A 19,224-nucleotide genomic window follows, 5' to 3' on the forward strand; every position below is an offset into this window, starting at 1 on the left:
TATAGTTCGGTTTTAGGCATAACTACAAAGGGGTAATTTGAAATTTACCCTAATATCTACAAACCTACACCGAAGATGAATGTTATTTGGGTCTTTTTTATGTTGTTTTATTTGCCTCATTGCTGCCTCAGATATTAATACAAATTTTTGGATCATTCTCCATCCGAAATTTTCCACAAGAACAGGAGATTATGGAATTTGATAACCTTTTCTTTCATGAATCTATAATATTATATACATGAATGTAACTAGCCTCCTTTTTCTTTTACTGAATCATAATTCCAAGGCAAGACATTCTCTTGGCTAAGAAATGAGAACCTACTTCTAAGGAATTGATGCAAATTGCTAGGGTGAATGTTTGTCTAAAAAATGTGCTCAATCTTTCCATGGACTTCCCAACTATGATTTAAGCTTTATACTGTCAGAAAAAAGTCAGGCATGGATTCAAGTTTCGGCTGATCCCGAGTTGGATTGATCGAAATGGATCAGGATAGTCGATCCTGATTCATGGTAGCAACTAGTTTCAGACTGGTACCGGCTGTATCAGCCGATCCCACTCGATATAGGTATTTTTCTCGACTTTTCTCTTCTTTTTTCTTCTCTCTCTCTCTACTTCTCTCCCTCCCAACAGGCAACCACAATGTCCGACAACATCCTTCGACGATGATCCGGCGAGCTTGACCTCTGATTAGTACTTTCTTTTTGATTTTCTTTTGTTTTCCTTTCTTCTCTCTCCAACCCCCATCTTTCTCTCTACTCTCTCTTCGAATCTGACGAGCCCTCTCTCTCCTTTCTCTCTAGCCTCTCCCTCTCTCTATCTCACTCCTTTCCTTCGCTCTCTTCCTCTCCGTCGTCTCTGTTACTGCAGCTAAAAAATCTGCTGCAGTAATATAGAGTAAGATAGAGAGACGAGAGAGAGAGAGTAGAGAGTGAGTTAGAGGGAGGAAGAGAGGGGGAAAGAGAATGGGAGAGGGATGAAAAAAAAAATAAGCAGTTGCCTTGTGGCAGTAAGAGAGAGAAAGAGAAGAAAAAAATGATTTATCTCGACAATAAGAGAGGGAAGAGTGAGAGAAAGAAGAAATGAAAAAGATTTAGAAAAAATACTAATTATTGGTAAGTTAATACATTTTGTTAGTTTTTAGGCTTCATGTGAACAATTCTTATTTTCTTGTTATTTTTTCTAAATTTTTAGAAACTTTTCTGCATTTTTAAATAATATTTAGAATTTTACGTAATTAAAAAAAATTCCGAACCGATATGAGCCGCCGATACGACCAATACTTATCATTTTTCCGAAGGTCGATTGCAATCCCGGTACCAATTTTTGGAACCTTGAAGCCTGGTGATGTCTATGATAGAGTGTTGTACCACATTTCTATTTGCTGGCAATAACAAAAAGAAGATCCCATTTATTGCCTGCCAAGTAACTCAAATCTAGAACTTTTATAAAAAAAAAAAAGAAAAAGAAAAAGATATAACTTGAATCGAGACCACTTATTCCATTCTTTAAAGATTAATGTTGTAAGATACCGAATCAAATTGTTGTAGTATTGAAAATCATCTTAATAATGTATCAAAAGAGAGTCAAAGCAGCATCGGGCCATAAACACAAATCATAAAACATACAAAGCGTAAATGCATGAAACTGTTATGACCTGACTTCGAGGTTCTAGTTGATTATATTGAATCCTTTTATTTTATTTCCTACATTGTTATTTTTTGCATTGGGCTGGGTTGAGTCATGAGATATTTGGCTGGGTTGAGTTAGGTATGTCACCACTAAGTGCTAGTTAGATTGGGTCTTTAGTCTATTTCAGTTTTACTTGATGGACAAGTTACTTAAGTCGTGGGTAGCTACTATATAAAGTGTGGTGAGCACCTATGAAGGGGGAGAAGAATTTGCCCTAATTCTAGTTTTCCTTAATTCTCTCTACTCTCCTCTCACTCTATCCCCCAAAGCTACCAGTGCTTTTACCGAGGCCACTAGTTGTAGTCACTCCTCCCCTCTAGCTTTCTTCTTCCTCCTCACCTCAACTCCCCCTCAGTACTACACCTCCCTCCTTCACTCTAGCTGCAGTCGCTGCCCTTACCTCGGCACTGGCCTCCTTCCCCTTTGACCATCTGACACCCCAACTACCTCAGCGCCCTGACCACTCCCTCCTTGTCTCTTATCTGCATGTTACCACTACCATCCTTCATCGCCACCATCACCCTCGAAACCCAATTCTACTTCCTCGACGAGTCCATCGCCTCCGCCGAAACCACCGCAGCTGCAACCTTTTACCCACCGAGCTCCATAGGAAAGATCCTCACGATTTTCAACCACCAAGAGAGACCACGATTGCGGTATCAGAGCCAATCCCTTCTTGGCCATAGAACACCATGCGGGCGACGGCGAGTAAACGGGCCACTGTTGAGACACTAGCGAAAGAGCCCCAGACCACCACCATCACGGCTGTGCCAATAGAGGATGAGGCCTTCTCAAGTACGTTGAGCACACCGTCAGTGAGAGGAGCTTTACCACCGGAATCTCTTGTGCCCTTCTTCTCCAAGGGCTGCTCGAGCTACAAGAAAGATCCCAAGAAGAGATGAAGGGGTTAAGGGCGGATCTGAGGTCCTAGGTGCTTGGCGACCACCTGTAGAAACCACCCTGGCTGCCGAAACCACCATTGTCACCGACAATGGCCTAGATGGCCTCTCCCACTAGTCCTCTCCCTAATCCATCTAGCACGAGGGGCTAACAACAATTCAGTCTAGCTGCCCATGGCTAGGGTGTCATGCACCAAATCTGGACCGATCTAGACTTAAGAAAATTGTGATATTTTATGTGATGGTAGTGAGTTAGGGTTCCACTGATTCTGGTTTCACAAGAATCCGTCGTCTAGATTGAAAGATATTAATAAAATAGTGAAACAAAGTCAAATAGGGCAAAACGGTAAATAACCAACATTGCGGCAGTCGTCGAAGGGTGGTGGTTAACGGCCATAAGGCGGGTAGCTGCTGATGGAGGAAAATGGCTAAAGTTTGAAAGATCGGAATGCATCTACGTCTATGATCTATTCCTAGAAAAATAAATATGATTTAATGACTATGGTAAAAGATAAAGACGAAAAAAATGTGGCTAAACTTAAATTCATTCAATGATTATTATCAATACATGTCCATTCCTATTTATAGGAGTAAAAATTTCTAGCGGATCAAATTTACATACAAATTATCTGATTTATTTGAAATTCAAAATAATAAGATAAAACAAACTCACTCAAGTTGACTCAACTCGACTCAACCGACTCAACTAACCTAACCGACGTGATTGGATAATAACATAGGGGGATGGGGACTCGAGCTGAGGAGCCGCCAGGCTGCCGAACCTGCAGCTGCCGCCACTCAGCCAGGAGGGCTTCTCGTTGAAACTGATAACAGCAGAGACAACAGTCGACTATGGTGACCACTGCTACCGCAGCCCCTCACCACCCTGAAGGCAACCAAAGCCGCAGCAGCTATGAGAATGGGCGTGAAAGAGATTTCGGTCACCGAGCTGCCTTCAATCCAAACCCGGCTCGACCCACTCGTCATGCAGCCTCCCCCTTCAGCACCATCTTCACCCTTCACAACACCACCCTCAACTCACCCACACCTTCACCATCAGCATCTTCACTAGTAGTCAATCAACTTCTTCCACCACCGTCAGCGCCGCCTCTGCTACCGATGTTATCTCCTCTATCCACATTGCCGGTCACCACACACAAGCAGCAGAGCCACGGCCAAGCCCCAACAAAAGCAGCAGCTCCGTCCACGGGGTCCATCCACATTTGGGCTTCATGAGCCCGAGGCCCACACTCATCGGCTTGGGCTTCATGGGCTTGGAGAGCACAGACCAACCCGAGCTGAGCTTGCATTGTCGCCTTTGCTGCTAGCACCATTGCTACCGCAGCAGCCACTCGAGCTACCGCTGTTGCTAGCCCTACCGTCATAGGCACCAAAGCTGCCTCCATCGCCACCAGTGCTACTCCCTTGGCCACCAGTGACGCCTTCGCCACCAGCTGCCTCATCGCTACCGCTAGAGCTACCTCCTCTACCACTAATGCTACATCCTCCACTGTTGGCGTGTCCTCTGCAACCACAACTACTCGTGCACCCGAACATATCCCAGCTCGGCGACATGGAGAGTGGCACGGCAGACCCCTTGATAAAAAGGGATAAGGACCCGAGTCCAACCACGTAGACCACGTATCTCATTGTACACCTTGAAGCTAAGCCGGCGAAAACGTGATGGACTGTTATAACCTAACTTGAAGGGTTTTAGTTAATTAGATCGAGTCCTTTTATTTTATTTCTTGCCTCGTTATTTTTTTGCATTAGGCTAGGTTGAGTCATGAGGTATTTGGTTGGGTCGAGTCATGCATGTCACCACTTGGTGCTAGTTGGGTTGGGTCTAATCTATTTCAATTTTACTTAGAGGGCAAGTCACTTAAGTCATGGGTAGCGACTATATCAGGTGTGCTGAGCACCCAAGAAGTGGGGGAAGAATTTGCCCTAATTCTAGTTTTCCGTAGTTCTCTTTCTACTCTGCCCCACTTTATTCCCCAAAGCCCACATCAGCCGATGACGCTCTTATCGAGGCCATAAGCTATGGTCACTCATCTAGCTTTTTCTTTTTCCACACCTCAGCTCCCTCTCAATACTACACCTCCCACCTTCACTGTAGCCACAGCAGCCGTCCTTACCTCATATCACTGGCCTCTTTCCCCTTCGAGTGCCAAACACCTCGCTACCTCGGCACCCCGGCCACTCCTCCCTTCTCATCTCTTCTCTGTTTGTTATCGCTACGTCCTCCATCGCCACCATCACCCTTGAAACCCACTTCGCCTTCCTCTACCGGTCCATCGCTTTTGCCAAAACCACCGCAATTGCAGCCCCATACCCATCGAGCTCCATAGGAAAGATCCTCACCATTTCCGACCACCAAGATGGACCACAACAAAAACAAGAACAAAATTGACAAAAATAAATAAATAAAAGAAGTACCATATTCTTATCATCTTTTTCCAATTAGTTTTGTGTAACTTAAACCACATTTTATTCTAAAAATCAAAGACAACATAATTATACTAATCTAAATTGGTATATAAGCACAATCTGCTATTCCTATTCAATAATGTTGTGTCAAAGCCTCAACAGACCTATGTGTGCCACTGCCATACATTTAATATATCTCTAACATATTTGTTAAGGTATTTAAAAATACTTTTATTTGAATATATGTATTAAAACCTACATTAAAGCCTCTTATAATTTGATATTGTAAATGACCCATTTTATTAAAAATATAGCAATAGTCAAGTAGAAATATTTATTTAACACATAATATGATTGAATTAATTAATTGATAATAATCCAATAATTAAAATCAATACCTAGTTGCACATAGAGTGATGGAGAGGATCAAATTACTTCATTTGCCGATATAAGAAAAATACGAGAATATTGCACTCCAAAGCATGGACACGGCAAAATAGATGTTGTGGCCTATCCGACATGCCGGTGACACGGACACCCCACCAACATGTATCGAATACACTACCGAGTATCCAATAATTAAAAAGAAAAAAAAAAAAAAACGCCGACAGACACATCGCGGGTTAACTGGTTTGGGTTTACAATTTGTTTCCTTCCCCAAACCCAATAACCTATTAAACTAAACCTACAAAACTAAAACCCTAAGAACTCAAATCCTACAAACCAAAAAAACACAAATCACAACCTACCTCAAATCTCCTCGCTCGACGACTCCCTCAATGACGCTCCCGACAAGCTCTCCCTCTCTCGACGACAAGCTCCTCTACCAACATTGACACTTCACACTCTCGCTGAGGTATCTCTCTCTCTCTCAGTCTCTTTCTCTCTGGCCGAGTTAAGTGGGTCAATAGAGTGGGTAGGTGGGATTAGATGGGTTTTTATTTTGATTAGTGGGTGGGTGCGATTTTTTTTCTTATATAGCACAACAGTGAGTAAAATTTAAATTATAAATAATATAATTTAGTTATTTAAACACTTTGAGTTGGTAATTGGCATGATCTAGTGCAATTTAGTTATTTAAATTGTCCAATATTATTTATTTAAATAGTATTGCCATGATCCAGTGGGTGACATTAATTTTATTTTATTTTTATTTACACAGTAAATGCAGTTAGTGAATGACACTTTATCAAAAATAAATTACACTTATTTTGTTAATTATTTTATTTTTAATATTATAGTAATTGCAATGACAAGAAAAAAACAATCAAAGTTTAGACACTAGGAAGCTAATGGAAGTTCCAATAATGTGGATGATAGTGCTCTATTGTGGTAGTATGTAACTAAGTTACAAAAATTGAGAGAAGGCAAAAGTAATTTAAATTTTCAAGGCAATTCTTGTCAGCAAATTTAGAAGGGATCATACTACAAATATAAGCACATTTGATGAGACCAACTGGACATGGAATTAGGACTTGCATGAAAGTGAATGATCAACACATGATGGAAATGAAAAGAATTGTGGAAAAGGCTGAGTTGAAAATAAAAAATGCAATGCCTAAGCAAGTTCCTTTGCCAAAAGATGTCCAAACTTCACCATCTAGTAGTTTCTTTGCATATCCAGAATTTGATATGGCAGGAACATCAAGAAAGGGACAGCTAAAGAAAAGAAGAGCAATGACAGCTATTGAAAAGACATTTAACTCCAATGCTTATAAAATATTGCACTGAGATTGCAAGGATGATCTACTCAGCAAAGTTGCTTTTTCATTTAGCAAGGAACGCTTACTATGTTAGAGTATTTCAATTTGTAGCAAACAATTCACTTTCAGGCTATTTGCCTCATGGATACAATATGTCAAAAACTACTCTCCTTCAACAAGAAATATCAAATATTCCGTAATTGTTATAATCTATCAAGAGCACATGGGGGAGTAAAAGGGCTCAGTATTGTATGTGATGGATGGAGTGATGCACAGAAAAAGCCTCTCATAAAATTTTTGACTATAACTGAGAGTGGTCCCGTGTTCTTAAACGCTCTTAATTATGAAAAAGTACAAGGACAAAATTTTCATTTCTATTTTAATTAGTAAAGTCATTAAAGAAGTGGGACCTCAAAATGTAATTCAAGTGATAACTACTCTTGTTTGTAAGGCAGCAAGGATGATATTTGAGAGTCAATTTTCAAATATTTTTTGAACTCTGTGTAGTTCATATTCTTAACTTTGCTTTGAAAAATATGTGCAACAAAAAATACTAAGACGAATGAAATTGTTTTGATATGTAGCTGGATTTCAGTAGTGGCAGGAGATGTAATGTGTATTAAGAATTTTATAATGCAACATTCAATGAGGTTGACCATTTTTAATGAATTTATAAACTTTGAAGATGCTTCTTAGTGCAGATACTTGCTTTGTCTCAATAATTATAATGTTGAGGAGATTCAGGACAATCAAACAAAGCATTCAATCAACGGTGATCAGTGATAGAGTTCTTATAGAGATGATGATTTAGGCAACGCATAATTTGTTAAAGAAAAAGTTATTAATTACCTTTGGTAGAATAAAATTGACTATATACTTACTTTCACAGAGTTTATTTATAATATGTTGAGATTTGCAGATACCGACACACGTTTGCATCTGATATATAAGATGCGGGATATAATGATATAATAGGTTAACACGATCATTTATAGGCATGAATAGAAGATGGAAAGCGAGGAGTCCCCCTTTTATTCGATGTCATATAAGATTCTAGTTGATAGGTGGGGCAAAAATAATACACCACTCAACTGTTTAGCACATTCTTTAAATCCACGGTGATTATCATCTTTTTTTAATGTCTGATCATCTTTTTTTCATATGACTTTCTATTTTTTTACTAAATTGACAATCATGTTTCATCAATTATCTTGATAGGTATTATAACTCACAATGGAGAGAATTCAAATCGTGTAGCACTGCATATGGACTTAAAAATTTTCCACATTGAGGAACAAATGCTTGAGAAGATTGTTTACTAATGCAGAGGAGAAAAAAATTCTATATGCGGCCTATACTAATTTCTCTATATGTGCTGAAGAATTTGTTGATTCTATTAAAGAAAGTAATTCTTTTGATCGAAAGATGTAACGGGTTAATCATGGCGCCAGTTTATTTATCCTTCAAAGTTTATCATAGCGCTTGTTGTGGAGTTATCTTGTTTCTTTTTATTGAATGAATGAATAATATGTGCTCCAATTCTTTTCACAACACAAAAATGTGGAACATAGGGGGAGAGGGTTTTGATAATTTTGATAGTATAGAAATATTAGAAGTTGTCAATCTCTCTCTTAATGAGCTAGATTTGGAGGCTGTAATATTTACAAATGAAGGGAATGAGAACGAGGAGACATCGACCAAAAAAATGAAAGATGAACTATGAAACTCTGTATTGTATTTTGTGATGGAAATATGAAACTTGAATATGTTCTCACTAACTTATTTGTTAGTTGTTATAAACTCTTATATATTTTGTGATGTTATGATATTTTTGTTGTTTTGTGCACTTATTGTTTGTTGCATGAATAAAGTATGCATTTTTATGTATTTTTAATTATAGATCGATAATCTATAATTTTACATGTGTATATATATTTTTAATTTATTAATTTATTTATTGTCTTATCCTAGTCGTGTCCATATCTTGTTTTTCAAGATTTGTCATATTGCCGTGTTCGTATCGCATCATGTCCCATGTCCTGTGTCTCGTGTCCGTGTCCGCACTTCATTGATGTAGCACCAAACAAAATCTTCAAAAGTCATTTATAAATAGTAGCCCATTATAACGTCTCATATAATCTTCATACAAATATGAATTGTATAATTATGGTATTACTTGATATGCATATTGAATATGCACAGAAACAATAGACACTGGCAAATGTACACCATAAACACATGCAAGTTATTAATATGAAATATAATAAGGGTTTTCTAGCTCTAATAAGTGACTGATATGATGAAATGATGATAATAAACTCATATCATCTTAAGAGCACATGCTATCTAATATCCTACTACCTAGAGTTAAGTCATTCCCTCATTTGACACCTGAGATAGTTCCTTTTATTTCTCTGTCTTTGATAAATTATACCTCGTATTTATACATAGCAGGACATTCCCTAATGATCTGCACTCCTGCTACCTATACACTCAAGTCCTTCCTTTAATTGATTGTAATCACGTTGAGCCTAAAATGATTTATTTCTCTTTTTACATTTTGCCTCGTAGTCTTAGATCTTGGGTGGCATATGTAAACTTTTCCTTTGTAAAACCAATGCCTCTCTGAGAAAACTAACGCAGAGGCATATGTCATCCCTATCACCACCACCACCACCACTGTCTATCGCTATTATATTTCTAATCTCATCATCATCAAATATATCTAAGCTTTCTAAGGGATCAACTAGTTGCAAAGTTGATCCAATTCATCTAATAACTAGTTGTGAAAATGATCCAACTCGACTATTAAACGGTCGTGAAGATAATCCAATTCGACTAGTAGCTCGTCGACCCCATCCAATACCCAATACCACCACTAGCTAGACCTCTAGAGATCTTACTCTGCGTCTGGTTTTGATGAGCTTGACTTTAAAATTTGGGGAAAATCTAATTACTCCTTTGATTTCATATATTTTATAGAGTATTTATCATAGATCTAGCATTAATATAGAAACGCTCTTACAAATGATAGATCTAGTAAAATAGAGCTAGATCTAGTATTTATCTAGCCCAAAATAGTTTTTAAAGTGTAAGGAAAAACTTGAGAGAATGATTAAAAAATCACCTTTTGATGGGATTTGAAGAAAATATCTTAACTTCTTCCTTAAATTTCATCTTTCTTCTTTCTCCTCTCTTTCGATTTCTCTCACCTTTTATCATTTTCATCCCAAATTTTGTAAAGTGGACTGCCATTTGACAAAGAATGAGACGAAAAACTAACTCTTTACGTGTTATTGATTTATTAGCTTAGAGGCTTTGGAGCATCACTACTAACCCTTAATGAGTTATTGGCTTATTGGAGGCTCCAAAGCATCACTTGATCTGTGTTCGATCATGCGCACTTGTCTTGTCGGCTTAGCACACACCTTTGCCGGTCGACACGGCTTGACACAATGTGCGTGTCGACCAGCATAGGACTGTGCAATTGACATACCCCGTGCCAAGTGTTCTGAGACCCTATCGGCACAGGGCACACGCAAATGTTGTTCCCATTATCCTATATACCAAGTCATCAGTTGAAGAGAACAAGATCCCTTCAGAGTTGCAATTAGTCTCAGTAAATATTAAGCAGCCTAAGGATTATATAGTAATTATTTTATAGCAGAAGTGAGAAGCAGTTCAAAATTAGCAAAATATATGTGTTGAAAGAAAACCTGATGATTGTTGTTGGAGGCGGTGTCAAGTTGATGCCAGTACCACCTGAAAACAAAAGATTAACTTGTAGCAATTATAAATAACATTATTTTGTTGATTTTACAGACAAACTGCTTGACACAGCCTAGATAGCCATGTAATAAGTTATATTGAAATGTTTCCATATTACCTGGAAGAGGACCCCAAATACTAATTCAAAAAACATTAGGAAAGAAATGTGGCAATACAGGTGGCGTACATCAAGATGCCAAGTACAAGGCATGAACCATGTTAGGCTACTTTGCAGGGATCTAAGGCCTAATGAGAGATGTATATTACAAGGAAATGTGTGACTCAAATGCGTGTCCTCTGTATGTAGACTACTTAAGGAATTAGACTGGTTTGGGAAAAGATGACCATCTTCAAAGTTTTACTTCATGGAAGAACACGTTTAACGAGATAGGAATTGTTTTCACCAACTTATTGGGAGGAGTAAAAAAGAAAAAACAACTAAAAACGAACCTTCTTTCCAAGCATTAAGAAGTATGATAATCACCATCTCGAGCTACAGCACTCTAACATATACTTAATGATTTTTCAGTGCATTACATGAAAGAAATGACAAACTTGATTGAAACAGGTATTTTTTCTTTATTATCTTGACATCACAAATTCAATCTATATGTCAAACATTCATATAATGCCAGACAAATAGATGTCATATGTCATGTTTCTACTTGCTTTCAAGCAAAGAAATCAATAAGCATTCAGTATATATAAGGCTAAAATTTGCATCTGATAAGTTCTTCCGTCATTAACACTCGCCAGCAAATGAAAAAACAGAAGACAAATCCATATAAGCTACATATACAAACTTACCTTGGAATTTCTCTTCAAGGGATAAAATATCACCACTTTCTTTCACGGTGACACTTGGACTCAAGCAATGCATATCTCCTCGTTTACCCACAACACCAACAGTGACTTCAACCCATTCACTCTGCCCCTCCCATATAAGATGGTGAGCACTGTTGTTCCCTGATCTAGGTGAAAAAATAATTTCATCGGTCTCAATAAAGGGCTCGAAGATTAGTGACTGCGGAGGAGGGATAGGCATCTCAATCATCCCATGTGCCTAACAGATGAAGTTGAATGTCAGTGTACAGAAATTGTGAAGAGCTGGAAAGATGCTTTACGTAAAATCCTGATGTGGGTACCTAAGCCACTGAATAGGAGGGGCAACCTAATAGGAGGTCGCAATATTGGGCAACACATGTATTGTATATCAAGAGTTTGAGAGTACCATGATTCAGCTAAAAACTTTGATGTGTCAAGACTTGCAAGTGACCAGCTTTATTCTTTGAACTTTAAATCATAGAATTGTATTGAGGGCTGCTAATAAGAGGGTCAGGCAGGAGCCTTCACCCTAAGTGATTGAAGATCGACATGGTGGGATCTTCCCATCCTAACCAAATCACCTTTTCTTCCCCTTTAATGGTGGGAGTTGTAATAAGGGGTCTGCAGCATCATTCACACTAGAATTATGTAGACAATAAACAATAAAAGTTCCTTTTCAGACCTTGCCTTTCCAGTTATTCTGTTTTGGATCCTACCATTTTTCTGAATCACTATTTTGAGATCAACCCTAATATTTCAAACAAAACCCCATAAACAGTTTGTAAGCTAGGTCCTGGTTAACCTATATACATGTAAAGTCACCACAATGACCTAAAGTCAAGAGGCAATAAAAGTTATGACCATGATGATGCCAATTGTTCATCTTAATGGTATTTGGGGCTGTCAGAGTTGCATGTGTTGGGCTGGTGGCGGCCTAGTGGCTGGCATTGGTTGCCCCTCGAAGATGGAAACAGTGGCCCGTGTTGCCATTGGTGATGCCTAGTAGCTATCGATGTCTAGGACTGAAGATGATGGGACGCCAGATGTTTAGGCTGGCTGTTAGGACCAGAAAAAAAAAAAAAAAATTGGGTTGAGAGAGGAGGGTGCACGTACTCTGCACGTGCAGCCCCTCCCCTCTCCCTCTCCGGTGCGCAGCGGGAAAGAAGGGATTTCATCTAATCCGGATCGGATTAGATTTGATCCTCATCTAAACTATAAATTAAACCCTAATCTCTTTTTCTCTCTCTCTGCTTAATACTGATAACCCCCCAACCCTCTTCTCTCTCTCCTTCCTCCCTTCTGTCGCTTCTTCCTCACCGTCGGAGTCGTCGCCGTGGAATCGGCCAGCCGGAGCGTCGCCGGAGGAAATTGGACCCACCACACTCCTCCCCGGTGAGCCCTCTCTCATCCCTCTAGTTTAATTTAAAATTAAATAAGTAAATCCGAAATACCTAATTTGGGGGGGGTTTTCGGCCTCGTCGGCAAATCTGGCCGGCCGGCGGCTTCGAGTCGCAGCCGCTACCTCTGGAAGCGCCTTGCCGTTGGCCTCGTGCCGTGGGCAGTCACCGTTGGAGCCCTCGTGGCTCCGGTCGCCGTCGGTCATGGGATCGACCGCCGTTCGCGAGTTCTCCACCTCGCGAGGACGGCGGCACCGTATGGGTGTTGAGACGCCGGGGGTGCGGCCGGCGAACCTTCGCCGTGGCAGTCGCCGGCGCCTTCCTCCTTCTCTTCTTCCTTCTCTCTCTCTTCCTCTCTTTTTCTCTCTCTCTTCAGTTTGGGGAAGACAGACTCGTTGCCCGAGTCTGATCTTCTCCCTTTTAGTGTTGGATTCGAGTCGGGTTGGATCTGAATCCAAGGAACCCGACCCGGTTCCATTATCTATTTGGATTGGGCCTTGGCCCAATCCATTTAAGAATTTTTTTGGGTGGGCTGCTGCAGCCCAGCCCAATTGTTTTGGGCTCATTTTAGCCCAATTTAATTATTCTTAGGTTAAATTGTATAAACATTTTTAATAATTATTTTAATTAAAAATGTTATTGTTGTTTATTATTTAAGGTGGTGATTTTTAGTTCGTGGACTAGAGATTTGAGATTTTGGTTGTCTTGCCTAGACTCAGGTGAGTGGGTTCATTCACATATTTATTTTATTGTATTTCGTATTTTTGTTGGACCATGTAAATTTTCTGTGTGCAAATTATTTATTTCACCCTTATATGTAAAAATTAAATTGTTACAATTTCTGTGTGCAAATTTATTTATTTCATCTGTACGTGCGAAAATTTAATTATTTTATTTTCTGTGTGCATTTAATTATTATATTCAGTGCATCACCATACTTCGTGCAAATATTGAAAAATTGTGAAAAGAAAAATAAGACTAGTATTGATACGACTTAGAGAACAGTCCCGGTATAAATCGTTTGCGATTTTTCCGTAGTGACTCAAGTCTATCTGGAAGTCCAGGGGAAAGTCCTAAATTAGATCACTGCGGTGACTTTCTTAGGTGACTCTGGCGGGGTTAGGGAACAGTCCTAGGAAGTATGAGAAAATTTCCTAGGTGACTCTAACTTCTCTCAATGGTTAGAGGAAAAGACAGAGTGTGTTGATCACAGGGTGATACCCTCTGATGACCCTAACCGGATCAGCTATGAAGAAAAGTCCCGAGCGTCATCTCGAGGTGACTTCTAGTTGATGTGGATCCACAGGGTTTAGACCCATTGAGACATATGACAGTATAAATATCAAAAAGATGTTAATATGTTGAAAACGTGCAAGGTTACAAGTTGTGACATTTCTCTATTGTTATCATTATTACTATGTAGAGAGCATGCCTATTGCATATTATGATGGATATTGTTGCTTTTAGTTTAATTTATTCAGCATTAATATGTTTTAAAATTTATTTGGTTTGAGTGGATTCCACTCACTGAGCTATAGTTGTTGGCTCACGAGTTCTATTGTTTTTTTTGTATTTGTTTATTTATTTCAGGTAATAGACAGCGGGGCGACTGAGCGTGATGTACCTGGATTCCACCTCCACTTAGGATTCACCTATTCACCCTTCCGCTCTTTTAGATTTTGTGCTTTAGATTAGAATATTTTATTTTACTTTATTTTATTTTAGAGACTCAAAAACATTAACATTGTTTTTATTTTAATTGCATTTAGTAATAAAATTTTAATAAAGCACATTCTTATTTTATTTATTTATCTTGTCATCTATACATAGAGAGTATTGGTAAGGCTTCGTGCATCTCAAGCATATTGAGATGCATGGCCGGTCATGATTCCTATTTTGGGTCGTGACACTGGCAGCAGCCACACGGTTGTGAAGGCTAATAAGTCTTGTCTCAGGATTAAATAGAGAGGAGTGTCTAAAATTATCAATGAAGAGAAGGAACAGGTGCAGAATTTAATCATTTAAATTTAAAATGGCCAGAAAGTTTCACATTAAACCTTTTTAATGGTTACTGTTGGCTTTAAAGTTAAACCCAAAGTAGAGGTATGATATACATTGTTGGTCCATTACCTTACGGTATAAACTTTTGGGTCAACTGATTAGAATGTGGCACTAGAGAGTTTTTCTAGATGTCATATGTTCAAAGCCTCATTAGCCTGTTTTTATTCCCTTGACAATTTCAAAATAGTGAAAATGCAGATTTCAAACCAAAATAAATGAAAAAAGAGCAGGTCGTCAACTGAAAATTTATCTTCCATATATGATGGACAAGCATACTTAGAAATAGATAGGAAATGTCCACAATGCTATTCTTGTTGACAAATTTCAGACATAATTATTTTGCAAAAGTTAGGTTCTCATACCCTTGACAAACAATTAGCGGGAAGCCTTGGGAGAAAATTCAGCAATGCATCTACATAGACTTCTAGATCTTTTGGACAGCTGCAAAACAGTGTAGTTACAGAATCAAGAAAGAAATATAGATCCAGAAATGCGGTAGTCATCCCACTCAGTAAAGCACCTAAAAATGACACAATTTTCAGGATATTTACATACCATAACCTAGCAACTCCTGTTGAGCATCCATCACGAGCTGGTTTCACACATAACGTTTCAGATTGCAGCTTTATTTTCAATTCATTCCAAATATCAATGACAGAGGATTTTATCAGCTCCTCTGAACTCCTTACATCCTTAGGTATTGTAAGTACCCCACAACTCGACAGCTGCATTACAAGAACAAAGAGAAAATTATCTATATTTTTGCAGGCAGACAAAAGAAAACCATAAAATAATTAGAGGGGTGGCTGTAAGAAGCAAGGTCTTCACATAACCTAATAACTAAAGCCATATTTTATGGGCTTCATAGTATTGCAAACACAAAATGTCCTTGACATAATTAAAATAGGATATAAATAAGAACATTACTAGTGCATCCTAGGTAACAGGCAGTTCTAGGTGATAAGAGATTTCCTATTTCCTAGCTTCTATTCATTACTTGGGCAAGTAACCACAGAAACCTAAGAACAAGGACAGTAGTGTTGGTGGGCGCTTACCGTGCTAATAAATTATCGGCATTCAAAAAAATTAGATTTCCCCTAATATCTTTTCCAATTTACGAAAATCCAAATTTAATATGTCAAATTCATTCAAATTGGGTTAAAATTGATATTGAAACATATTAAATTTACTACGTTCAATTAGGTTTTAGTTTTAATTATTGAGTTATTGTCAATTAATTAATGTATTCAATCATATTATATTTCGAATCATGTTTCTAAAGACTATTGCTATATCTTTAACAAAATAAGCCATTTACAACATTATCTAAGAATAAAAAACTCTAATGTAGGCTTTAAAATATATTCTAATCAAAAGTATGTATAAAGAACCTAAAAAATATACTAGAGGCATACCAAAGACATGCCACTAGCACGTACAGCATGCCGACAGGATTTCAGCACTGTACGTACCTCTGGCACAAACATTTTTGCCTAAGAATACATAATTGCAGTACAATAAAAGTTTATAAAGGTCTAGCATATATTCTGTTTGGTGCAGACACTGGTCCCAATTCAGTTATCAGACATGGGCAGTTTAGCCTTTCTATGGTAGGGTATCTTAGTCTTTTTTTTTTCTCTTTTAGGTTTTTTTGCCTATATAAAAACTTGTTATCTTTTTATTTGCGGTTAATGAATACTTTTGATATTTTGAGCTCTACTTTGTTTTTCATAGGTAGATTTCAATACCCCAATGAAGACTTCCAGAAATGTAGATAGATTCCGCGGGTTTGTTCTTTTTATTTATTATCCTGCAACAATTTTGGTATCAGAGCCAAAAATCCTACTACTCTTTTGATCATTGCAATCGTCGAGCTGCACAAAGAGATCGTCATTGTCGAACACTAAGACCTCATCATCACCCCTGAACCACAAAGCGAGATTTGACGGCTATCTTCTCTAGTTCTACCATTGTCACCGCTACCATGCCCTTCACTGTTTTCTCCACCAGGTAAGTAAAAGAAAAAGAAAAGAAAAGAAAAGAATACAGAATGTCTGTTTTCTAAAAAAAAAATTGAAAGTTTGAAATTCTAACGTCTTATCTTTTTCGTCTATCTTAAATTCTAATATCCTATCTTTTTCCTCTATTCCTTTCCTTAATCCTCTCATTAACCGAGAACCACCAAAATCCCTTTACCTATCCCATTTCCTTTCCACGTGACCTAGCTCAACAAATTGGATCAAGCGAGCCAGTTAGTGCAAACACAAACCCAAGCCAACTCAACCATATCCAATAACACCCAACCCGACTCATTAATCCATTACTTTATCCTCACCCTCACGTGGCAAGCCTCGATCTCCTCTTCTTCTTGATTGACCTATCTCTAAACCTTAGCTACAATCTATCTTCACCGGAGTAATGGTCACGAGTTTCGTGACCCTCCTCAACCACCATAAACGACTTCCGCTTCTATGCCGCTGTCCCCGAACTACCTTTGCCTTCCACTGCCATCACCACTATCATCCTCCTCCACTACTGCTCATTTTGCATCGTCTTCCTCCCCTGCAATGGATAGCCCCACCGCCTCACCAATCACAACTCAGTCGACCATTGCTCCTCCAACCATTTATCATTGGTTACCTCCATGACAGTCCCCACTTGCACCAAAGACTCACCATCACCTCATCATTGCCATCACCGCCTTCCAGGAGGACTCCGATTATTTCCTCTTTGTTGCCGCTATTACTACTGCTATTCCACTTGCCTCTACTATTGCCCAACGTCGGATTCGCGGCTATCCTACTGCTTCACATGCCACCGTCTTTTACCTATGCCATAACATGCTCTCTAGAGGATTTGCCAGAACGAGTAACATTTTTCTTAATTAGTATTATGGTATTACCTAATTATATTTAATAGTTTTGTCTTTATTTTTTGTTTTTTACTTTGAACCTAACTAGCTAGAACCTTGAACACTATTATTGCCAAACCTAACTACTCTGCTTTATATTCTTGCTAAACTGTAAACTCAATATTAGCACTATAATTAGCTATATTAAAGGGAAAATCTTAACATCTGAATCACCTTTTTTATCACTCACGAGGGCATGTACTACTGGATTGCAATTTGTCTGCTGAATATTGAGACCTTTCTCCAGCTAGAAATTCTTTGATATCGGACTTAGGTTATTTAGTTGATTACTAGTTGAGATTCGTTGTTATATCTCGTCACATCATTACATCGCCCACATTAGTTGTTGCATTTTCCACTACATTATTATTAGTGGAATTTCTTTTGTATGATCCTACACAATGGTAAAATCCAACTCTCAATCCTTGTCTGTTATGGAACCTAATGCTATGGATAACATGTAAAAAATTCAGTCAAGAGTTTTTGATAAGTATGCCACCAAATTGGATGGTTTCAGTGCTCGCTTCTCGACAACAACCTAATAACCACCACCAAGAGAGAATTCTAGAAATGTTCCACTAAAATAATAATTATCGATATGAATAAAAGGTTTAGAAACAACGCTGCATATAGAGAATTTATAAACCCTGAAGATCAAATGATGAAAAATGTTAAGGTGGATGCTCCCACTTTCATTGGGTCGTCGGATCCGATGACATTCACCGACTGGATTCGTGAAATGGATCATGTTTTTCTGTGCTACAATTTATCTAACTATTAGAAAATTAGGTTTGCCTAGATAAAACTAGTCGGTCGCGCCAAACTCTTTTGGCAAAGCATTGAACAAATTTTGTGCAGTAAGAATCAGCCTCCAACAAATGATTGGGTAAACATACAGATAAAATGTCTTCCTCGGTCCTATCATAGTGACCTATTGGGTCAATGGAATAACTTTAGACAAAGAGTTAAGTTTGCCAGTTATTACGTCGCCCAAATTGAGGAATACATAATGAGGTACAATATCATTAAAGACAAGATAATGATTTTAAATCATTTTAGACTTAATGATGATATTAGGCAAGGATTAGTGTGCCACGAGATAACTTCATCAGATCAGATCTACACTTTACACTGAATTATGAGTTGGTCATAAAACAACAACTGAATAGACAACCTGCAGGTCAAACTCCTTTCATTTGCTTCACCTAAAGCTAGACCTCAAACTACATTGATACTTAACAAATAAAATAAAAATACATTGCCCACCAATCAAGATAAAGGCAAAGGTCCGCTAAATGATATTATGCTATCCAACAATTCCCGCCAATGTTACAAATGAGCTAAATGATATTATGCTATCCTACCAAGGCCCTTTACACCTTGGGGAATAGAAGAACACGATTGAGGAGGGCAACATTGACGAGCAAGTCTACGAACTTGACTATGATGACATGGATAATAGTGGCAAAAATGGTGCTTACGAGGACCTTTATATAGGAATAGTCAGATGTGCATTGACCCATTTGAATAATACCAACAA

The 19,224-nt window shown here is 38.4% G+C and overlaps 1 protein-coding gene across 9 annotated transcripts in view; it reads right to left on the reverse strand.

Moving 5' to 3' along the window:
• LOC140790286 (uncharacterized) overlaps positions 1-19,224 on the reverse strand; it is a 50,856-nt gene that overhangs the window by 6,182 nt on the left and 25,450 nt on the right. For 5 of the 9 annotated variants that reach the window (XR_012109361.1, XM_073140288.1, XM_073140292.1 and 2 more), the window contains 4 exons: positions 15,329-15,498; positions 15,136-15,214; positions 11,298-11,553; positions 10,439-10,484 (listed from right to left, as the gene is read on the reverse strand). Coding sequence is in view for 7 of the 9 variants with exons in the window: in XM_073140288.1 (XP_072996389.1) it covers positions 10,439-10,484; positions 11,298-11,553; positions 15,136-15,214; positions 15,329-15,498 (551 nt within the window). In the remaining 2 variants the exon portion in view is untranslated. Of the gene's footprint in view, positions 1-1,163; positions 1,383-10,438; positions 10,485-11,297; positions 11,554-15,135; positions 15,215-15,328; positions 15,499-19,224 lie in introns of those variants that run through there. The other 4 variants (XR_012109362.1, XM_073140294.1, XM_073140291.1 and 1 more) reach the window with 3 other exon arrangements.

This window comes from Typha latifolia, chromosome 6, assembly GCF_019914945.1.
Source record: "Typha latifolia isolate L0001 chromosome 6, TyphaL0001v2, whole genome shotgun sequence".
NCBI lineage: Eukaryota > Viridiplantae > Streptophyta > Magnoliopsida > Poales > Typhaceae > Typha > Typha latifolia.